The sequence below is a fragment of the Elephas maximus genome, chromosome 8, assembly GCF_024166365.1.
Source record: "Elephas maximus indicus isolate mEleMax1 chromosome 8, mEleMax1 primary haplotype, whole genome shotgun sequence".
Classification (NCBI taxonomy): domain Eukaryota; kingdom Metazoa; phylum Chordata; class Mammalia; order Proboscidea; family Elephantidae; genus Elephas; species Elephas maximus.
In genome coordinates this window covers 9,050,451-9,074,757 of record NC_064826.1, presented here as the reverse complement: position 1 = coordinate 9,074,757, position 24,307 = coordinate 9,050,451, and the positions used below count along the sequence as shown (strand labels likewise).

General features: G+C 49.3%; 1 protein-coding gene across 1 annotated transcript in view; it reads left to right on the top strand.

Moving 5' to 3' along the window:
- Window positions 1–22,199, top strand: part of TMEM178B (transmembrane protein 178B) — a 394,067-nt gene extending 371,868 nt beyond the window's left edge. Inside the window, exon 4 of the mRNA XM_049894638.1 lies at window positions 12,673–22,199. Within this exon, the coding sequence (XP_049750595.1) occupies window positions 12,673–12,923 (251 nt within the window). The 3' untranslated portion in view covers window positions 12,924–22,199. The remainder of the gene's footprint in view (window positions 1–12,672) is intronic.
- The last annotated feature ends 2,108 nt before the right edge of the window (window positions 22,200–24,307 follow it).

Below are 24,307 nucleotides of genomic sequence, written 5' to 3'. Positions count from 1 at the left end.
AGTCTATATTTCCACTTAAAACCTCCAGAGCCTAGAAATCCCATTTCTTCAAGAGGTGTCAGTTGAATGCTCAGTACTCTGTGTAACACCAAGAGAGACAGCACGGCTCTATTAGCCCTTGAGAAAGTGAACACGAACAGAGAGCAATCCATTGTCAGCTTGACTGTTTCCAGTCATAACAATTTCAGGCATTCAGAGAAAGTAGGGCTTCTTCGGTGCCGGTCGTCCTCAAGGAGGGCTTTTGGGAGGCTCAGGACTTGAACTGGACCGTCAAGGATATCTAAAGGAAAACAGGCTAACAACAGGGGTAACTGCGAGGACTGTGTGGACAGGGCGGAACACGGAAACGTCAGGCTCTGTTGAGGACACAGGGTGTGGCACTCAGCTTCTGTGAAGTCCCGTCATCACAGAAAGTGGATGCTCACCAGCAGGCCCTCTTCCAGCTGCTCAGCCCTTTGGATGTTGCCACCAGCTTGTAAAGCCTCTGTCTTTAGCATAGAGGCGGCCAGGGTCACTGATCTTGTTATCAAATCCAAACATGCACCCCAAAGAATAGACGGTCTGATGGGTGTCAAGTGCGCATGGGTGTGGAAATGCAGGTGACAGAGGGCAAGTGGAGAAGAACTTCGGGACCCCCGGGAGCCCTGGTTTCCCAGCTTAGATGCCTGTTTGCGCTGCAAGGGCCATCAAGCCTGGGAACACCAATATTCTTACTTTATTGTGCATGGTAGTGTAATGGAAACCCTGGTGGCGTAGTGGTTAAGTGCTACTGCTGCTAACCAAAGGGTCGGCAGTTCGAATCCACTAGGCGCTCCTTGGAAACTCTATGGGGCAATTCTACTGTGTCCTAAAGGGTCGCTATGAGTCGGAATCGACTCAACGGCACTGGGTTTGGTTTTTTGGTTTTGGTACTGTAATATTGATAAGCCATTTACTATGTGTTCACCTGTACTTCCAGAGCTGGTGGCCAGCCCGTGGGTATGTAAAACCAAGGGGCAGGACTCTGGGTTATACCATAAAACCAGTTGCCATGGAGCCTATTTCAACTTACAGCAACCTGACATGTGCAGAGTAGAACTTCTCCATAGGATTTTCGTGGCCGTGACCTTTTGGAAGTAGATTGCCAGGTCTTTCTTCAAAGGCAGCTTTGGGTGGGTTCAAAACTGCTGATCTGCTTAAGCGTTTGCACCACCCAGGGTCTCTGGATTATGCAGTAGTGGTCTAGAAGTATCCTCTTTAGGACCGATGCCCGCCTGCCTGATTGGATCTGCCCATCTGGTACCTGACTTGGGGTGTTACGTTACTGGGATCCACACGTCCAGATGTAGAGTAGCCTTGTAGGGGACAGATGCAGCCTCTGGAACACAAGCCACAGTTTGCCCCGGAGGTGTGGCTTCTGGTCTCCACGGTGGTAGCATCTCTACCTGGAGGATTTGCAGAGTTTGTAAAGTGATGGTTTTTGTTCTAAACCAGGGCCCGTCCCTCCTCCCCACCACATCACCGCCCTGCCTCATGCCCGCTGACCCCTAAAGCACCAGCCTGGTGACTGCTGGTGATACAATGGTGTGTAATCCAACAGAAGCGGATGTGGCTTGAGACCAGCTCCCCCGACTAGATGCTGCTGCAGGCGAGGGGGCTGTGTCAGATGGAGGCCGTCTCTGCCATGTGTGTCCACACGGGCGTTTCTTTGGGGACAAGTTTGCAGCCATCTGTTGGGCTCTGACCAAGCAGAGACCTGTTGGGCTCCAGGAATTGACAGAATACCAATTGAGATGTTTCAACAAAAGGATGCAATGCTGGAAGCACTCACTCATCTATGCCAAGAAATATGAATGATGGCTGCCTGCCCACTGACTGGAAGAGGTCTGTATTTGTGCCCCTTCCAAAGAAACGTGATCCAATGGAATGTGGAAATTAAATAAATATCATTAATGTCATGTGCAAGTAAAATTTTGCTGAAGATCATTCAAAAATGGTTGCAGCAGTTCGTTGACACAGAAGGGCGTCCTGTGGGGGTGGGGGACACATTGTCCCTGGTTCCTCAAGCAGAGCAGCCACAGGAATTACCCCTCCCTGCATCCCACTGTGGCTAACCTGCCTCCCCAGCAGACCAGGCAGGCCACAGCCAAGCCCACAGCTGCCACGTCCGGGGCACAGAATGGAGTCCGTCCTTCCCGTGGAATTCCACATGGAAAACGATGCTGTGGTGCAGTTTGGGCACCACTCAGCACATGAGGAGCAGAGCTTTGGGATGATGCCTGTGCCCTGAGTTGTGACCACCCGGATCCCACGAGAAGCCTGGTGGGGCCTATGTTTCCTAGGCTATGGCTTCTTGAAAGCAGAAGAGCATTTCTGCCACCTCCGAGGCTGCATTTTGATGCTGTTTCTCCCCTGGGCCCACAGATGGGGCCTCACTGCCGTGGCTTCTCCCATGATGGTGGCGCCTTGGGAGAAAGGCCCGGTGATCTGCTTCTGAAGGTCACTCCTATGAAACCCTATGGAGCACAGATCCACTCTGCACACATGGTCTGGGTTTGGGTTTGAAGATCTGTGTGCAGCCGAGCACGCCCTGAGTGCACTGCATCCTGGAGAGGGAGGCATTAGGGGGAAAGCCAGGCTGTGAATCAGCCGCGCGTCGGGGTGGTTCTGATCAGAGATGAAGGTGAGGAGAGCAGACAGGGTCTGGGAGGAGAAGGGCAGGATGAGGCTGCTGCAGCAGACAGGGGACTTCTCCAGACAAGAGGCAGGAGAGAGCCCGGGTTGAGGGGCAGCAGGCAGCCAGGCACAGGGTATCCATGCGGGAGGAGACTGTCCAGCAGCCAGGCACAGGGTATCTATGCGGGAGGAGACTGACCAACAGCCAGGCAGCCGCAGCGGGGGAGAGAATGAGGAGCTGATGCTTGGCACCTGGAGCAGCATTAGTGAGAGGGCAGGAGGAGGGTGCTTGGCGTTAGGGCGAGGAGCTGGCTGACAGGGCAGGAAAACAGCACCTCTCTTTCGCCTCACTCCATCCTGGCTGTCCCTGGAGTGGGGGGCAGGTAGGGGAGCAGTCCACCCAGGAAAGGCGACAGCCACCCTCCAGCCAGGTGTGCTGCCAGGTCCAGAGCAGGTGACGGCTGAAAGGTGACTTCTGGGGGTAATTTCTGACAGGCTTCACATGGTGTGATCGTCAGAGAAGGAGGTGTGTGTGACCAGAGGCGTTTCCATTTATCTAGTCCATCCCAACCCCGTCCTGCCTTCCCACACAGTGGGCTTTCAGTAGCTGCTACAGATGAGGGGCTTGGGGGTACACAGATGCTGTAGTCGGAGCGCCCAGTCCGTGGCTACGGGGTTGCTGTCACAGCTCCACCCACAGGACTTCCTGGCTGGAGACCATGTGGAGGAGGGTCCTGGGCATTCCTCTCTCATTGCAGCCTGTTCACTGGACGCAGCTGCCTGGAGACCGGGTCTGAGGAGCCCGAGTTCCCTTCCAGGACCAGCAGGAGGGAGGTGGCTGGGTGAGCAGGGCTTACTGGGCACAGTGAGCTGATTCTGCCACAGCCCTGGACCTGCAAGAAGATAGAGGGCAGCCTCAAGGGACGTCCTCCAGGTCCCACAGCCGGATGGGCCAGACCAGGGTTGCCAAACATGGAATCCAACCTTCCTGTGGAATACCACAGGGAAACAGATCTGGCTGAGAGAGAAGAGAGGGCCGGCATCTCCTCTTCCTCTTCCTTTCCCTGTGGCGGCCTCTGAGACCCCTCCTTGAAGAATAGTTTGGAAACTATTGGTGGGGTCCTCTCCAAGAGGATGACATTTGCCTGAGATTTGAGACAAGTGAGACAACAAAGGCCATTGCAGGCAAAAGGAACAGCATGTGCAAAGTCCCTGAGGTGGGAACAAGCTTGGAGTGTTTGAGAGATAGATGACATCTAGCTTGACTGGCATGTAGGGAGGAGGTCTAGGTGAGGACTGAGGTCAGAGAGGCAGGCAGGCCCCACACCTGTAGGCCTCATGGCCATGGCAGGGAGTTTGGATTTGAGTACTAGGAAGCCACTGGCAGGTTCTAAGCGGGACAGACATGATCTAATTAAAGTTGTAAATATCACTGGCTTCCATATAGGAGCCTGGGTGGTACAGCAATAAAGCAGTTAGCTGCTAACTGGAAGGTTGGCAGTTCAAAACCCACCAGCCACTCCATGAGAGAAAGATGTGACATTCTGCTTCCTTAAAGATTACAGCCTTGGAAAATCTATGGAGCAGTTCTACTCTGTCCTATAGAATCAGACAAGCAATCAAGATGCATTAATAATTACTGGTGATTGAAATGTGAAAGTTGGAAACAAACAAGAAGGATCACTAGTTGGAAGATATGGCCTTGGTGATAGAAACGATGTGGGAGATGGCATGATAGAATTTTGTAAGACCAACATCTTATTCATTAAATACCTTTTTTCAACAACATAAACAGCAACTATGCACGTGGACCTTCTTAGATGGAATACACAGGAATCAAATCGACTACATCTGTGGAAAGACACGATGGAAAAGCTCAATATCATCAGTCAGAGCAAAGCCAGGGGCCAACTATGGAACAGACCATCAGTTGCTCATATGTAAGTTCAAGTCGAAACTGAAGAAAATCAGAGCAAGTCCACGAGAGCCAAAGTACGACCTTGAGTATATCCCACCTGAATTTAGAGACCACATCAAGAATAGATTCGACTCATTGAACACTAATGACCGAAGACCAGACGAGTTGTGGAATGACATCAAGGACATCATACTTGAAGAAACAAGAGGTCATTAAAAAGGTGGGAAAGAAAGAAAAGACCAAAGTGGATGTCAGAAGAGACTCTGAAACTTGCTCTTAAAAATTAAGTAGCTAAAGTGAATGGAAGAAATGATGAAGTAAAAGAACTGAACAGAAGATTTCAAAGGGCAGCTGAAGAAGGCAAAGTAAAGTATTATAATGAAAGGTGCAAAGACTTAGAGTTAGAAAACCAAAAGGGAAGAACACACTCAGTATTTCTCAGGCTGAAAGTACTGAAGAAAAAAATTCAAGCCTCGAATTGCAATGTTGAAGGATTCTACAGGGAAAATATTAAATGATGCAGTAAGCATCAAAAAAAGATGGAAGGAATACAGAGAGTCACTGTATCAAAAAGAATTGGTTGTTGTGCAGCCATGTCAGGAGGTAGCATATGATCAGGAATCGATGGTACTGCAGGAGGAAGTTTGAGCTGCGCTATAGGTATTGATGGAAAACAAGGCTCCAGGAATTGACAGAATACCAACTGAGATGCTTCAACAAACAGATGCAAACATATGCAATGCAGAAAGCACTCACTCCTCTATGCCAAGAAATTTGGAAGATAGTTACCTGCCCACCAACTGGAAGAGATCCATATTTGTGCCCGTTCCAAAGAAGGATGAGCCAACGGAATTCAGAAATTAAATAAATATCATTAATATCACGTGCAAGTAAAATTATGCTGAAGATAATTGAAAAACGGTTGCAGCAGTACATCAACAGGGAACTGCCAGAAATTCAAGCCAGATTCCGAAGAGGACGTGGAACGAGGGATATTGCTGATGTCAGATGGATCTTGGCTGCAAGCAGAGACTATTACAAAGATGTTTACCTGTGTTTCGTTGACTATGCGAAGGCATTCGACTGTGTGGATCATAACAAATTATGGTTAACATTGTGAAGAATGGGAATTCCAGGACACTTAATCGTGCGTATGAGGAACCTGTACGTAGATCAGAGGCAGTCGTTCGAACAGAGCAAGGGGATACTGTGTGGTTTAAAATCAGGAAAGGTGTGCGTCAGGATTGTATCCTTTCACCATACTTATTCAAACTGTATGCTGAACAAATAATATGAGGAGCTGGACTATATGAAGAAGAACAGGACATCAGGATTGGAGGAAGACTCATTAACAACCTGCGTTATGCAGATGACACAACCTTGCTTGCTGAAAGTGAAGAGGACTTGAAGCACTTACTAATGAAGATCAAAGACCACAGCCTTCAGTATGGATTACAATTCAACATAAAGAAAACAAAAATCCTCACAACTGGACCAATGAGCAACATCATGATAAACAGAAAAGATTGAAGTCGTTAAGGATTTCATTTTACTCGGCTCCACAATCAATGCCCATGGAAGCAGCAGTGGGCAAATCTGCTCCAAAAGACCTCTTTGAAGTATTAAAAAGCAAAGATGTCGCTTTGGTCCACTGACCCATGCCATGGTATTCTCAATCACCTCTTATGCATGCAAAAGCTGGGCAGTGAATAAAGAAGAGTGAAGAAGAATCGATGCCTTTGAATTATGGTGTTGGCAAAGAATACTGAATGGCCCACGGACTGCTATAAGAATGAATACGTCTATCTTGGAAGAAGTACAGAATGCTCCTTAGAAGCAAGGATGGTGAAATTCCATCTCACATACTTTGGACGTGTTATCAGGAGGTATCAGTCCCCGGAGAAGGACATCATGCTTGGTAAAGTAGAGGGTCAGTGAAAAAGAGGAAGACCCTTAATGAGATGGATTGACACAGTGGCTGCAACAATGGGCTCAAACAGAGCAATGATTGTGAGGATGGTGCAGGACTGGGCAATGTTTTGTTCTGTTGTACATAGGGTTGCTATGAGTCAGAACCGACTTGACAGCACCTAACAACAACATGGGAACCGTGGTGGTGTAGTGCTTAAGTGCTATGGCTGCTAATCGAAAGGTTGGCAGTTCGAATCCGCCAGGCGCTCCTTGGAAATTCTATGGGGCAGTTCTACTCTGTCCTGTAGGGTTGCTTTGAGTCAGAATCGACTCGACAGCAATGGGTTTGGTTTGTTTTTTTTTTTAACAACAGCATGAGTGAGACTCAGCTTGATAGCAGTGGGTTTGGTCTGGGTTTGGCTGCCATATGGGCCTCATGTGGGCAGTGAGGGCGGCTCAGGTGAGGGTGGTGGCAGTGGCGTTGCAGAGTTGGAGGTGGCGTGTGGTGGGCCTTCTCGGCGCTGGCATGGGGTCCCAGGACAGTGGGCACCGAGATGGAAGGAGGGCGGTACCCAGACCAGGGGTCTCACCCCTTCCTCTTTATTGCCTACAAAATCCTGGTTGTCTTTATTGTCTGTATCAGAGAAAGAACCTTTACAACCTCATATAATTCATTATTTTCCTCGAGAAGACGCAGCTAGGAAGGGACCTTGCCGTTGACTCCTCTGGATTTCACAGATGGGAGACCAGTGGTTCTGAGCTGGTCATGCACTCAGGCCCCTTTGTCCCCAGTCTGGTGCTATTTTCACTTCTGATCTTCTCTTCAACAGACGTCTCATATTCCCTGCTAGGTTATCAGCTTGGTTTTATTTTTAGCTTTTTTATTTTAGATTTAATTAAAGATTCCTAAGGCCAGGGATCATGTCTTGTTCTTCCGTTTCGCTTCTTAGCTTCTAGCATAATTCTTGGCACAAACGTAGAAGTTCAATAAATATTTGCTCATGAGCTGTCCTGCCTGTTGGGGTGCACAGCCACAGGAACCCCCTCCCTGCATGACATCAAGCCTAGCCTGCTTCCTCAGCAGCCCCTGTACCACTATAGCCAAGCCCACACCGTGGGGTCTAGGGGCACAGAGCGGAGCCTCCCGCCTGCAGGGGAGGGGCTGGGGGCAGCTAACTGCTACACAGTGACCATAATTAGTATTGGCACCTGATTGGGATCGGCCTAAACCCCAAGCCCTGGGTGTTATTATGACCATACATTTTCACTGTTGCCTTCTGGGCACCCTGACGTGTCTATCAGTGAGACTCATGAGGAGCAAAATGGCAGATTCTAACACCTGTCCCCAGCAGCCCGGCCGATGGCGGTGGGGGCAGGACTTCGTGGTTGTCACAGGAGTGACTGAGCAGTAACCCCTTGAAGGTGCCCACCAGCCTTTACCAAGCCTTGCTGTCTCACCCTGGTTGGTGTCCTCTGGGTGGATGGGAGGAGGATGACTCCCAGTGCTGTGGTACCCACATCCACCCTTTCATTGAGACATCTTGCCCACCTGGGGCCTTTAGGAGCTGTATTCAGAAGGAGCCCTGGTTGCACAGTGGTTAAAGCGCTCAGCTGCTAACCAGAACGGTTGGTGGTTTGAACCCAGCAGTTGCTCTGAGGGAGAAAGATGTGGCAGTGTGCCTCCATAAAGGTTACAGCCTAGGAAACCCAATGGGGCCATTCTGCTCTGTCCTGTAGGGTTGATATGAGTCAGAATTGACTTGACTGCAACAGGTATTTACTTTCCAGAGGATTCCTGGAACCTCTGAGGGTCAGTGGGGGCAGCTGTACACCTTCACGCTTCCCAGAGAGTCGACAACCTACAGGTCAGAGTGTTGGGCTCATCGCTGTAGCCAGTAAGCTGGGTCAGGCAGGGTCCTTGTCCCGCCCATCTCTCTGTCTCCCCACCCCCAGCACCTGGGGCTTTGCTTGGCACAAGCAGCTACAGGCAATGTTTGTGAAAGTGCATTACCGTTTAAGTGCTCAGGATTTGGTGCTCCCTAACAATGGACACAAGACACAAGGCAGTGGTAGATTCTCACCTTCTGTACAGAAGACCTGGGTTCGATTCCTGGCCAATGTACCTCATGCACAGCCACCACCCGTCTGTCATCGGAGGCTTGAGTGTTGCTTTGGTGATGAACAGGTTTCAGCAGAGCTTCCAGACTGTGATGGACTAGGAAGAAAGGCCTGGTCATCTACTTCCAATAATCAGCCAAGGAAAACCCTGTGGATCACAATGGTCCAGTCTGCAACGGATTATGGGAATGGCACAGGACCGGGCCGTATTTTGTTCTGTTGTGCATGGGGTCACCATGAGTTGGGAGCAAATTCCATGGCAGCTGACAACAGCAACAACAACGGACACGTATCATCCATTTAGTCCATTTATTGAGGATCCACCAAGTGCCTGCACATGTATACTTACAATTATCAATATATATTTTCAATTTTGAATTAATAAGTGGAAAATAAAATATAAATCCTTGCTCATAACAGAAAACAGTAGTGTGCATGGAAACTAGCAAAACCTTTCCAGTTCTTCCCTCTGTTATAAGAACTTCCTGACAAGTTCCATAGAGGACTAAGTGGGAGTCATAAGCGTTGTCTCCCCTCGATGAGAATATTGACAAGAGCTAACAAAACTTAAAGGGCTCCAAAGTCATAGAACAAATGACAGCAAGTTAGGGCAGGAAGATCCCCTATTACAAGATGTATGTATGTTGCCAACAAGTTGGGCCGTTCCCAATTGGCTCTTCACCCTCCATTTATCAGCCACATCCTTTTTGTCCTGTCCCCTCCCTGGATACTGCCATTAAAATAGTGGCAGTCAAGCTTTCTCAGCTACTGACAGCTTGGGAAATCAAGACTTCCTTGAGGTCAGCCTTCCTTCCCTAAACAAATCACTGGGCTGAACCAGGAGGCAGTGCAGCTTTTGATGGGAAGAAATGTCTCCATTTTCTTTAATCCTGTGTAGATACCATGTACATGAAGTCCTGGGGGACCTCAGTCCCATCCTGAAAGGATGGCTCCCACCCACATATCTAGTTCAGAACTTTCTATGGGGCTCCAGATCCATGTTCCAAGTGCCCTGAGCATCCCAAGGACAGCTCAAGTTTGGGCTCACCGCACTGCCACACTCACACACACATATATACCCTACAGACATATACACATGCATGCATATATATACCCACACCCCACACATATACATACACACATGTACACACCATACACACATGTGCACGCACATACCCATGCATAATACATACACGTGTATACACACCCACATGCATATACATGTACGCATGTATACATACCCCCCACACATGCATATACACATATCCACACACATACACACAGATATGATATACACATGTACACACCATACACAGATGCACACATCAACATGCATAATACATACACATGTATACATACCCACACGCATATACATGTACACATATATACATACCCCCACACATGCATACACAATATACACATGTACACACCATACACATGTGCACACACATGGACATGCATAATACATACACGTGTATACATACCCACACACATATATACACACACATACAATATACACATGTACACATACTTATACACACAAGTGCACACACATACAACACACATATATACATACTGCACACATATATACATATGTATACATACCATACACACCTATACACACATGTGCATACATGTAGACAATACATGTATACACATACCCCACACACATACACACACCTATATACAAGCAATACACACATGTATATACACACACACGTACATAATATCCCACACACATACATGCACCCCCCACATATATACAAGTATACACATCTATACACACATGTGCACACACATATGCATACACACACAACACACATATACACCCCAACACATACACACACAAACGCACAGTACATACATAGTCTCACACAAGCACACACACACCTTTTGTGTAGACCACACCTGGGCCCAGGTCAGCCCTGACCCCTGGCTTTCCATTGTCTGCAAACAACAGCTGACTAAGCCCACAGGAGCCCCAGGTCTGCCCCTCCTGGCAGCCCCAGGTGACTATTCGCAGTGCTCCTCCATCTCCCTGGGCGGGCGCTGTGGCAGCCTCTTAACTGTCTCCTCCTCCAGTCCACCCTCTACCCTCGGCCTTAGTGGTCTTTGCACCAAAGTGACTCATCCGTCTCGCCCAGAGCCCGAAGCTCACCCCAGCTTCTGCCCAACCACCGCTCACGTACCACGAGACATCTCTGTGTCTAAACCTCTGTCCCCAGGTGGGCTGATTCTCCTAGCCCAAAGGAAATCGCCAGGTCATAAGGTTGGGATATTTTAAAGATGACTCCCAGTCAGGAAACGCCAGCTTCCACTCCCCCTGGGTGTCTGAGATTGCCCGGATACTGCACCCTTCCCCGTTCTGGAAGTGAAGGTTACAAAACAAAGCAGAAATCTTTGCTGATATGATAGCCTACGCTGTGTCACCGTGCGTTTTATTTTCTCTTGGTTATTTGTAAAATGGCGTGTTTTTCACATTTATTACCTGCTTGTACTTCTGCTGTGACCTGACCCTTGGCCTAGGTAAGTTTCCTCTTGTTTAGTAAAGGCTTTTTCCTAACCAGATTGTTCCAAAAGAGAGTCATTGAACCCGCAACATTGGCCTCACCCAGGAACTTCTTAGAAATGCAGATTCTCAGGCCGGGTACCAGACCAACAGAATCCAAAACTCTGGGATGGGGCCCAGCAGCTCTAACAAGCCCCCCAGGGCTGTGGTGGGAGACCCCCTGCTCTCACCACACCTCATGACATCACAGATTCAACGTGAACCCATGTGTCCAGCAGGAGACCCTGAAGGACCCACCTGGCCTGACACCCACCGTAAATAGCTTTGTGGCTGAGTGCAAACCCTGGATCCAGCCTGCCTGAGTTTGTAACCTGGCTCTACTAGTTCTTAGCTGTGAGATCTCAGGCAAATTACTTAACCTCTCTGGGCCTCGAATTCCTTATCAGTAAAATGCGGGGAAACAATACAGCCCACCTCCCAGAACTTTTGCGAGATTTAAAGGTTCCGTGGGTGTCAAACACTTAGCACAGTTCTGGGTCAGAGAAGTCAATAAATGTTAGGCACATCTGCCGCTACTCTACCTTAATCATCTAGTGCTGCTACAACAGGAACACCACAAGTGGATGGCTTTAACGAAGAGAAATTTAGTCTTTCACACTCTAGGAGGCTAAAAGTCCAAATTCAGGGTGCCAGCTCCAGGGGAAGGCTTTCTCTCTGTCAGCTCTGGGGGAAGGTCCTTGTCATCAGTCTTCCCCGGTCGAGGAGCTTCCAAAGGACACACTATTCTCTTGGCTCTTGTTTCTTGGTGGTATGAGTTCCCCCATGTCTCTCTACTTCTCTCTTTTATACCTCAAAAGAGATTGACTTAAAACACAACCTAATCTTGTAGATTGAATCTTGCCTAATTAACATAACTGCCACCAATCCCATCTCATCAATATCGTAGAGATAGGATTTACAACACATAGGAAAATCATATCAGATGACAAAATGGTGGACAGCCACACAATACTAGGAATCATGGCCTAGCCAATTGACAGACATTTTTGAGGGAAAATGGTTCAATCCATAACACTACCTGTTTGACTTATCACAGACTCTTGAGCCTGGGCCTGAAAGAAAGAAGGTTGGATCTTAAAGCAACTCACCGGTTAGGAGGCAAGCGGTTTTATAATAAATATGTGGCATAACAGACCTGCTCTTGTTCCCTCCCCTTAAAGAATATTCTTCTCCCTCCTCTTTCTTCCATCTACCCAGCCCTGCCTTCCCAAACTAAACATGCTTCCTTAGGTCGTTGCTGCCCTATCAGTTTACATAAGGCGCACAGGCCACAGCGAACGTTGACCAAAGTTTATTGTAGTACATCCCATATCTGTTGGTTAGAGCTGGGTTATAATTCTATGCCATATAGAAACTATTTTAGCAGTATTTGCATTGGAGGTTAATATGAGTTGTATATATGATACACATATATATGATACATTGAAAAAGTAATGGTCCTCCCTTCTCTCTCTCCCTCTCCTCTGCTGCCCCCCATGTCCCCCACCCCCTTGTCCTGCAGGGACCTTCTGCATCATCTCACTGTGCACCTGTGTGGCTGGGATCAACTTTGAGCTCTCCCGCTACCCACGCTACCTGTACGGACTCCCCGACGACATCAGCCACGGCTACGGATGGTCCATGTTCTGTGCATGGGGGGGCCTGGGCCTCACTCTCATCTCGGGGTTCTTCTGCACCTTGGCCCCTTCTGTCCAACCTGTCCCGAGGACCAACTGCCCTAAATCCAGACCTGAGAATGGGACAGTGTGCTAAAAAAAAAAAAAAAAACGAATGCTCAAACTACACACACACATATATAAATATATATATAATATACATATATAAAACAAAACTAAATCAAAACAATGCCAGGGCCAAGGTAGCGTTGAGTTGGCTCCGGCACCCGCATCTCCGCCCAAGTTTGTGCTGACTCATCACCGAGATGGGGAAAGCTTTCCCGTCGTGTGGCTCTTCTACCCATTCTTAACTTTTGGCTTCATCGTTTCTTGAAGACAGAGTGAACGTCACCCCTCTCAATGGCCTCTCCATTCCTGTCACTCACAGGAATGGGGTGGTGGGCTGAGAAGGGACAGTGCGGCGTTGTCTGAAGCAGCCCAATTGTAGAGAAGGACGTGCCATCCATTGAGCCAACAGGAGAGGACACCATCCCCACCAGTCCTGTCACCAAGAAACAAAGCCCTTAGTCCATAGAACGTAGCCCCCACCTCTGAGGCCACTTCAGAACCACGTCTTTTCCTGCTCTTCCTGTTCTGATGTCCTTCCTGGCCCACCAGCGACAAACAAGACTTGGAAGAGAAAGCAAACTGAAAAGGGAGTTTTCTCTTTGCTGCCAAACTTTCCAACAAAGTTTTAGAGGTGAGAGAAGATGCACATCAATAAGTGGACACCTCAGTGAATGCTCAGAAGACCCCGTCTTATCTTCCAGCTGCCTTACACCCAGGTTCACCAAGAGGCTGCCCCACCCCGACCCCCACCTGCACTCCCTGGGCAGATAGGAGCCTTGGAGTAATGCTGTGATATGTGTATGTGTGTGTGTGTGTATGTGTGTGACCACGTTGGGTGGTTTTCCTTCTTTTCTCCTCTACCTTTTCAATGGAATATTGCATCAGGACTGTTTTCACTGTCATGTGAGGTGGTTTCATGCCCCAAGATGGAGGCTCAGAGACCTGGGAGGTACCAGGATGGGCAAGCCTAAGTGGGTGCCAATTCTGCAGCTATGGATCCTTGGTGTGAGTGTGTGTGTGCGTGTGGTGGATGTGGGGTTTTATTGTTTGGTTTGCATTTTTCTATTATTTTTAGTACAGCTCAAATTTCCAGAGGGCAGAACCAAGGGGGAAAAAGCCACTGGGCCTGAGGACCCTGGGGCTCTTCATGTCACAGTTCTGGGACTCCACAGGATTGAGTGCTCTAACTTTGGACATGCAAGACACGGCTGGGCACAAAAACCACGACAGAAGAAGGGGTGCAAGGTTGAGGAGGCGCGTCTCCCTGGTTGCTGTCGTACAAGTACGTATGCCAAACGAGACCTCTTGCTCCCCGTCACTGGGAGCCATCCTCTCTCCCTGGACAGCTACCCCTTTCCTCTGGGTGACCTTTCTGTACAGGTAAAAGAAAATGGGCCACATGCAGAGAAAGGAACTCCGTTCCCCATGGGCTTGCGTTTGTATGATATTGTGTAAATTCATGGAGAATTCCGGACTCTTTCCATCTTCCGCCTTTTCCTCTTGATGTTCAAGGCCATGCATCCCAAAATAGCCGTCTCAGTGGCTGGGACCCAAACACAGGTGGGATGAATTCCCCCACATGGTCTCAGCCTGGTGGAGCCAATTGGTACTGCAGGTGCTGGTGAGCGGAGCCATTGGCAGGGGGCTGTGCAGCTCTAGGGGCGGGGTCGGCCAGTGAGAGCAAGCCTCGGGGAGACGAGGCCAGGTCCCTGAGCTGACCTAGCCATGCACCAACCAGGTAGCAGGGACTTCAGCTGCTTCATAAATAAATACGCTCTAGGAAGTCTCACAAGCCCCACAGCTTTCCTTACCACCCCACACTCCTCTCCCCCACCCGTCTCCCAGCATAGCTTCCCACCCACCGCACCTTTGCCCACCTCCTGACCGCTCACGTTGCCCCTCTGTCCCCTCCTCTGCTCTCTGCTGGCTCTGTGGGAGACACACTGGATGTGCAGGGCTCAGGGCACGTGCACCTCTGAGGTGTGCCTTATGTCTGTTTGTGTAAGTTTGTACCTGGATGCAGGTGGGGGTGTACCACTCAAGACTGCCATACCAGGGACACTGGCCAGGTGTGGGCGGGCTGGGAGATTGAGAGTGGCGACACTTGGCTTCCACTTGAGGGCCTGGGGCTGTTTGTAAACGATGGATTTATCCTATGAAGAAGGGAAATAATTTTCAGGAAACCCCGGCTTTTCAATTGTACAAGGAAATTGTTCTTTCTTATTTTCTTTGAAAAGTAGTTTTCCTCCGTAAGGGGTAAGGCACTCTCAGGCTGGAGGAAGAGTGAAAAGAAGTATCTCGGACTGAGAGGCCGGTGCTTTCACTCAGTGTCTTGGGATGCGCTCTGCCAAGGTGAGGAGAACCATTTGTCCACACGTACCTGTTTGTGGGCAGAGGCCTTGTCTGGGCCCAGACCCAAATTCCAGCTCTTTCCAGTTACAGGAAAGTGAAAAAAGATCTAAACGGGGCAATTTGGTATCAACCGTTGAAACTTTCCTTGAGTAACCAGGTGTGGACACTGGCTCTCAGGCATCAAGAATACCCTCTTCTTTTATTCCTACCTGCCAAAGGTGGATCAAGTTACCTTTATAGCAGACCTTCAGCAAAGCCTACTGCACCCCTTCCAGACATGACCATCCCTGAAGGGTGAAGAGCCTCCTAGGGACAGAGGAGCCACCTGGGCTCAGCTCACCCTCAGCAGGGAAGGGCTTGGGGGGCTTTGTGATAGTAGACCAGATGGGCACACAGATGCCCACTCTGGGAGCCAAAACACTGCCCATTGGCTGGCCAGGATAGAGGCCCTGTAGCGAAGTGAGCCCTGGCCAGCAGAGGAGCCAGGCCACACATGGAATGCCACCCCAAGCAGTTACTCTGGCTTTCCTGCTGTGAAGTGTCTGAGGAAGGAGGGAAGGGAGAGAAGAGAAAGGGGCCTCACCTTGTGCAGCTCTCTAGGCCAGACCCTGTGAACTCCAAACCCAAGTAGGACCCAGCCTTCTAGAAATTTAGGGTCAGGACCTCATCAAAGCACCCAGTCCCCACCCCAGGTCAAGTTCAGGTTCCTTACAGGCGTGTGCATGTGAACTCTGTGACCATGTTTGTGTTTGGAGCTCCAAGTTGTCCAACTTGAGTATGGAACCCATTCCAACTTTGACTTCCCTCCCTACTAGGTTGGGAATTCAGGAAAGTGGGGTGTCTGCCTGGAGAGGGGTCTCATTTCTTTGTCTCCTCATTGGGGGAGTTATGATTTCTTCTGTTCACTTCTCTCTCTCCATTCACATCTACTTCTCTTTTCCGTCAACTGTGGGCCATTAATGTAGTTAAGTCATTCTTCTCTAGAGAGGCCCATGGACTCCAAGTAGCCCCCTTGCTGGTTGCAGCTGTTGGTTTCATAAGGGAGTCTGAGGCTTCCCTGGAATCAAAATATTAAAAAATGGGCCTTTTTCAGCTTCAGCCCCCCCATAAGCCCCATCCATCCAACAACTCTACCCTTTCAGCTTCAGTGATCATGAAGGCAGGGGCTGGACCGCTCTACCAAACCAAGACCAAGTCTTTCTCAATCACACAGCAGGCTGGCCCTGGTGCCGTCTTGGTCTTTCTCCTGTTGGCAGTGAGTAGCTCCATCTGGCAATGCTTGCCTTTCATTTGGGAAGGAGAAGAGGATGTGGTGAGAGTTTGAGACTGGGCTCTGGGCCCCGCATCATGTTCATCCACAGGAATGTCAGGAGGCCTAAAAGCACCCCCTGTTTTTGGCCTGATTTGGTGAGAGGATGTGTTCCCTAAGGCTCTACACCTACCCACCTGAGTCAAATTCAGAGTAATGAAGCCAAGTACCTCATTCAAGGGCATTTAGAATGGTCTGTCTTTGCCTAGCTTATTCTGAGAGAGTTAATTAAACGATTCCCAAGTAAGTGGGAAGAGTGGGTAAGCAAGGTGTGCACGGCCTTATTTGTGCTTACTCATCTATAGTGCCCATTTTCACCTGTTTTCATCATGTGAGATTATGCACTGCAGATGAGTAAGTAAACACAATTAAGCCTGTGCATACCTTGCTTACTGGTTAATCCACCCCTGCTGGTGGAGTTTGTGTTGGATGCTTGGTTCATCTTTGTAGCTAACTGAGGCCACTGTGCTGCTTAGACCCCTCCCTCTGCTCCTGGGACTAAGTGTCCCAATGGACACTCTCTGCCCTTCCCAGGGAAAGATGCCGAGTCAGGGTGAGTAGGCTTAACCAGAGGTGGAGATGATTGACGTATACCAGCCAGGCTGTCTTTCCTCTCTGCTGACTCCCAGCTGTATACAATTGAGTCAGGAACCAATTTGTAAAGAACCCCCCCCACCGCCCCAGTTCATGTACACAAAGTGATGCTGATGTCCCTCAAAGCGGTCAACCCTGGGGTCTCTCTACCCCCTTCCCGGTGAGGCTGCTGTGGTGCAAAATGTTTCTGAAACATTATCCTTAGCTCTTAGAAGACGTACTTACAGGCTATTGCATTTTTTCCCCTGAGTAATACATGCTTATTGTAAAAATTAGAAAAATAAAACACAAAAAGGCCTAAGAGATTGTTCATAATTCTATCACTGTGGGCATCTGTGGGGGAGCCGATCATGATGGCCGTAACCCCAAAGGTCCTCCATCAGTGAGGGTCTCTGGGCTGCCAGGAGGGCTGTCCATGGCCCAGATCACACAGTCCACATGGCATTGACTCTGTGTCCTTGGAAGCAGGAGATAGGATTCAGAATCCCCGAGGATAGCCAAGAAGCCCCTGAAAGCTGAATGCTAGAGGTTAGGGGCAGGTGGGGAGTGGGGCTAAAGGATCCCTACTTTGGGGTCTCTTTTCAACTCCTTGGTTTTTTGTTTTTTTCTTTTTTTTGGTGCCATCTCAACCTAACAATAGGCAGAGGAGCACTGAAGCCAAACCACTTGCTAAGTAAGCCACCCTCACACGACGTGGTCACCGCACACTGCATCTCAGCTCTGCGCGCACCTGCCGCAACCCTGGGTGTTGTGTCCTTTCCATACTTGAACTTCCTCATTGCAGAATGAGGATATGCTAACACTTTACCTCACGGCTATGAAGGGTGACAAAGACACTGCCAAGCGATGTGCAAACATGGCGTGTCGTGAAATGACGCACTTCTCAAACCACCCTGCAGCGCAGAGCCCCGGGCCGTGTCCAGAGCGGGACTCTTCCACATCCTTTCTGTGCCTCGCTGCTACACGGATAATCCCGAGGGAGAGGGTGTCTTGGCCCTGGCTCGGGACTGTGCCTATCTAGCTTGAGCACTTGGGGTTCCACTCTGGCTCAGGTGCCCCAGACAAGTCAGCTCCTAAATTCATGTCACCCTTCCCCGGGTTTCCTTCGTTTTGTCCAAAGCCCGTTTTGCAAAGGGCATGTCCTTTTATTCCCTCAATTTTATCCCTAGAGGTGATAGTATGGGTAAACCGGATGGGGCAAATCGCAAATATGAGCCCAAGCAGTTCACGATTAGCCAGGGCACGTGGCCGATGCCTTATTTTTCCACCGTCCTCCTAACATTATTCTAGCTTTACATGCCCAAGTGGTGGAAGCAAGTCATATTCCCAAGGAGTTTAGTGCGCTTTTAGGTTTCCCCTGAGAACAAGTTTCAGGAGCTGGGGCCTTCCTTGTCAGTTGGCAAAGCAGGTGGCTTCATCCCAGGCATAGGGGAGGGCTTCCCATAGGAAGACCTTGGGGTGGTATGTTCAATGGGACAGGTTCTGGGTGTAATCGTGTTTGGGATAAACCGAATCCTAGGTTTCAAATGGAGTCCCTGGGTGGTGCAAACATGTAGCGTGCTCAGCTGCTAACCAAAAGATTGGAGGTTCTAGTCTACCCAGAGGTGCCTCAGAAGAAAGGCCTGAGGGTCTGCTTCCAAACAGACAGACACTGGAAATTCTATGGAGTGCCTTCTCCAAGGGCCATCCAAGTCATTGTTATCTAGGTAGATGGAGCCCATCTGGTGCTGGGAACAGCCCAGCTGCAGGGGGCTTGTTCAGTGTTGAGAAGCAAGGGGGTGGTACAGGGGTCACCCAAACCTGGCACCTCCAAACCTGCCACCTCTTGACAGCCACCACCCTCAGCAATTGTATCTCCTGCTCTTCCTTCCCAAGACCATGGGCATTGCTCCTTGGGAAACCTCTCTCTTCTCCTGTCTCCCTTCCGCCCTCTGGTTAAGCCATTCCTTTCCAAGTCCCCTCCTAGTCTGCGTGTGTCTGCGTCTGTGTCCTTGTGTGTGTGATGATGGCTTTCACATAAAGAGCTTCAGGAACTCATTTCCAGGCTCTTTGCCCATCTCTACCTGTGGTTCTTTTGCGATTTGAGACTCTCTGTAAACATGGACAAATAGAAGTGGAAACTGAAATTAGAAGGGGAGGGAAATGGAGACTAAGCAGAAGGGACTGTGTAGTTTCCTCAGGGCTTATGTGGACTGCTCAGAAACCCTGACTCCGGATGAGGCTGGGAGAGAGGAAAGCCATCAGCACAGGGGATTTTTCTGGTTGTTTCTGGTCATCACTAGCGTCCGCTCTGGAGCTCTCTGTTACAGAGGGTTTTGCCTTTAAAGTAAAATATCTTTTCCCAAAAGTGAAAGCAGGGAAGTCTGAAAGGTGAAGGATGTTGCAAAGGTCAGTGCCAAGACCTGGGGTCACAGCAGGAGCCCGTCACAGTCACCACTCTCCGGGCCTCACAGGTCCCTCAGCCAAACAGGAGGAGGAGGGGCTCCCGGGGCTCAGAAGGGCACCTTGTCCCCTCGTCCACTCTGCTGCTGTTCTAGGGGGTCTCCCAGCCTGTGCTGTGCGTACTCCCTGCATCGAGGCTAATCGAGAGAGTTTCCTTCCCTGCTGCTCTCGTTCACCCTTTACTCCAGAGAAACTGACCTCAAGTCAACAGGCAGCTTGCACTCTGAGCCCAAAGCCTTTATCTGCCTTCTCACCCTCCCACGCCTTTTCCCTCTCACTTGGATGCCCTCAGCGGGTGATCTTTGCTGACAGAGACTTGCTGGACAGGGGGTGGAGAGAGAGGACCAGAGGCTGAGGCATGGGGATTGCTTGGGAATCTCTGACTTGCTCTACAAACTGGCCAAGGATGCCAGGAGCAGGGAGCCTGGCTGAGGGTTGCCACCACCTAAGAATGAGGAAGGCAATGGCGGGCAGCGGGGTGGGAGGACAGGTCAGCTAAAGGAACAGTGAAGAAGGAAAGGGATCTGAACTGGGTCCTTTTGCGGGGGGGAATGGTGGAACCACCAGCACACCCTCGGCGGCAGAGCAGGGCCCCAGGCACTGGCCCTGATGTCACAGGAGGGAGGAGGGGGGAGCAGGAAGGATAACCCTATAGGACAAAGAGCTGCCTCCCCAGGTCCCAGAGGAGGAAGCCCACCAAGTTGGCCAGTGAACCAACATCCCCAGGGTATGGGCTCACCCAGCCAGACACTCCCCCTGTCTGACGTCCCCAGGGGTCAATCTCTGTGACCAGCTTGGGGAAGGCGATTGAGATCAGCCCATCCAATAGAAGCATGATGCAAGCCATATATGCAATCTTAAGTATTCCAGCTGCGACATTCAAAAAAAAAAAAAAAGTCAAAAGAGGTGAAAGTCATTTTAGTAATTTTTTTTAATGCAACAGATTCAAAATTGCATCACCTTAACAGGTAATCAGTGTAAAAAAATTACTCATGAGATATTTTATGTTCTTTTATTTTTCCAACAAAGTCTTCAAAGTCCAATGTGAATTTTACTCTTAGGAAACATCTCAGTTGGGACTTTATAGTCTTCTGTTTTTCATGATGGTGATTAGCACATGGCTGCAGGCTGCCATACAGGGCTGCCATGTAGATGCTTCACTGGGAGGCTGGCTGAGGGCCTCCTCACTGCGGGGGCCACTCTGCACGGCTGGCGGAGGGTGGAGGCTGGTGCTGGTCTACAGGAGAGGTTCTGCTCCACCTGCTGAGGTGGAGGGAAGACCCTGTGTTGGGAGGCAGAAGTGAACTAGATGTCCCATCTGCCCCAGGGGGTGTCCACACACCAACATGGCCCTGCTCCTGACTGCCTGTTGAAAGGACTTCCTGGAGTCCTTTCATCCACAGGAACGTGAGCTTCTACCCTTCATCCCGCGATGGGGAGGGGCAGCCACAGCGGGGAGGGGCAGCCAGGGCTCTCTGCCAAGAATAACTGTCTCCACCACCTTCTATCATCTGGTCCAGCCACCTGCTAGGTAGGGACATCTCATCAGTACTTGGTGCTTTTTCGAAATCCCTTCATTTCCTGAAAATTTTATCTTAAAGTCGAGTGTTAAAAGGAGACACACTAGGAAGGGCAGTGGCCACAGGTGGATCCGGTCTCCTAGGATGTGGCTGTGACGTGTTCTGTCCCTACCCGGGGACTCCGTCCACCATTCCTAGTTCTCCTCCCTGCCTGGAGACCTTCCTGATGGTTGAAGGAGTCTCTTTTGTTGGGAGAAAAAAAGATAAGAAGTGAGATCTTAGTGCAAAGAACAGAATAATATGTAAGCAGCCAACCCCTGGGCATTCTCAAAGCTTTTCAAAAAGCTGGTAAGACAAAATTCCATTCTTTTGAAAGATAGCCTTCTGAGCCCCGTGTTGCAGAGGGAGAAAGAAAGAAAAAAAAAAAAAAAAAGATGAGCCGATTTGGTTATGTTTTATATGTGGCCATTAGTCAGGGACCATCGCCGGCAAAACTCTCAAACACCTGGAGTGTTTATGGTCCACCAGATGATTGCTCAGTCAATATGAATTTATTTACCTTTAATTTGCATAGTGCTTTCTGATTGGTTAGACAAGCCGTGGTGTGTACTGCAGGATTGTAACAAATCCTCTGCTCTTTGAGGGAGCCATTCCTGTGGTTATTGGTGCTAAAATAAGATTAAATACGATGTTAATTTGTTCTGATACGATGTGAATAAATGTGCTGTTTAATCCTAACAAGAATGCTACATCTTATCAGATCTACTGTACTGTCTGTTCCTTCTCACAATGAATCAATTACAGGAAAGGTGAGCCTCACCAGACAGGTGATCCCCTGAGAGGCGACTTCAAGAGGGGAGAAGGAGGGGGACGAAAAGGGAAATTTCCAGGGTCCCGTGACTTTTTAAGGACCAAGAAAGCAGAGAGCAAACCGGAGACTTCGCGGAAACTGACTGCATCTTGTAATATTGTTTTTCAAATTGGCAGAAATACTGTATTTCCATCGATTGAGGGGAAAAAAAGTGTCTGGTAATTAACTAAATGACTTGTTCATGGAAAAAAATAAAAATAAATAACCTGTCAGTTGTGGAATGTAAACTGATTAAACAATTAAATAAAGAAGATCATGTTGTGTGTTTTAAGCAATTGTGTCTGCTTGGGGAAAGGAGGGGCGGGGCTGTGCAGGATTTGATGGAGAACAAGGCTTTTTTCCCCAGGTTTACTGGGAAGAAATAGTGCAACTCTTATGTAGATAAGAAAATAGCAGGCTGGAAACCCTAGTCCTGAAGAAAATGGCAAGACATTTCAATCATGTGCAGGCCAAAGGTACATATTTTTGAGTTGGGTGAGAGAAAAAAAATAAATAATGGAGACAGATTCGGAAGAGAAAAAGAGGGAAGCTGTTACTTTTCTCCTATTGCTGGCATTAATGACTGTCTCCTTATGAGACGCTGAAATTACGAGTTACATTCTAACCCCTCGACCTATTAGGGCTCATTGAAGAGAGAAGTGCTCCTCTGTCTTCATCATCTCTGTCCCTAACTCAGAGTCACAGCTCCTTTCTGCTCATGTACCTTTAGAAGTTTCCAGCTCACGTCCAGGTAGTACAGCCAGGAGGGAGGGAAGCTGATGGGAAGCTTCATGGAGTCGGTTCCAACTCAGGACAACCCCATGTGTGGCACAATAGAACTATGTTCCAGAGGGTTCTCAGTGGTTGATTTTCCAGCAGATCACCTGGCCTTTCTTCTGAGGTGCCTCTGGGTGGGTTTGAACTGCCAACCTTTCTGTTAGTAGTTGAGCGCGTGACCAGTTATACCACCCAGGGGCTCTGAGATGCTCTTTGAAGGGCACTACCTCAGTTAGTGCTCCTAGTTCAAGCCGAAGAAACTAGTTCTGCCTGATTTAAGTGGAAAAGTAACTCAGTGAGTGGACATGGGTAGCCAGGAGCCTGTAGAACCGGCAGGAAAGAACGGGCACACCCAGTCCAATGTGGACCCTTCTGACTGCTGTTGAGCTTGGACACCACAGCTCACGTGGCTCTGCTGTTGCCCTGGAGACCGTCTGATGCTCCCCCACCATCACCCCCACCAGAATCTACCTTCTGTCCCTGCTTCTTTCCATCTGCAGCCCCTGCCTCAGGATCCCAGGTGGGTGCAGAAAACAGGTTGGAGCTTCTTTATTCTCTCTCCTGGGCGGTATGCTCCGCCGTCCACCACAGCGGGCAGTTTTCCAAGCATAAGCTAAGCACAGGTGTTGGGCAGCCTAAAAGGGGCATTTCTATTCGAGGTGGGATACCCGAGGGAGATGGAGATGGTGGTGGTTCAGGGGCAGAGTTATCGCCTTCCATGTGGGAGACGGGTTCGATTCCTTGCTGATGAACAGGTTTCGGCAGAGCTTCCGGACTAAGACTAGAAAAAAAGGCCTAGCAATCTACTTCTGAAAGTCCGCCAGTGAAAACCCTATGGATCACAACGGTCTGATCCCCAACTGATTGTGGGGCACAGGGCAGGGCAGGGTTTTGACCCATTCCATCATTTATGGGGTCTCCATGAGTTGGGGCTGACTTGATAACAGCTAACAACAACCTCTGAGGTGGGGGGAGGGTTCCCAGATGAGAGGTAGGTCCCTGCAACTCTTGAGGTCTCGGATAGCGATCAAGGAGTGTGCTTACAGCCTTCCTGATGGTGCTCAGGCCATAGGGAGCAGTCTTTGTCAGGGACGTGGACAGTGTTGGGCACTATAAAGAAGACCTTCGCAGATCTAGTCTGATCCAGGAGCACTAGTATACAAATAAACAGTAAAGCATTTCAGAGGTAAGTGCAGGTCGAAGGTAAGTGCCTTATAGGATGGGTGAAGGGGGAGTTTAATAGGGGAAGAAGAACTCGAAGAAATAGGAGACCAAAAACCTAAGGGTCCCCCTCGCCGTGGTAGTAACGTCCCTTGGAAGAATAAAAGAACACAACCACTGGTTTTAGAAGTGAGCCAAGGCCATTCAGCCCTTGTGCCTTCAAAGGGAGGAGGTAGCATTAAACACCTGCCCTGGCTCGGGGAGTCCCTGGGTGGTACTGACAGTTAATGTGCTCAGCTGCTAACTGAAGGGTTGGTGGTTCCAGCCCACTCAGAGTTGCCTTGGAAGAAAGGCCTGGCGATCTACTTCCCCAAAAATCAGCTAGTGAAAGCCGCATGGAGCACAGG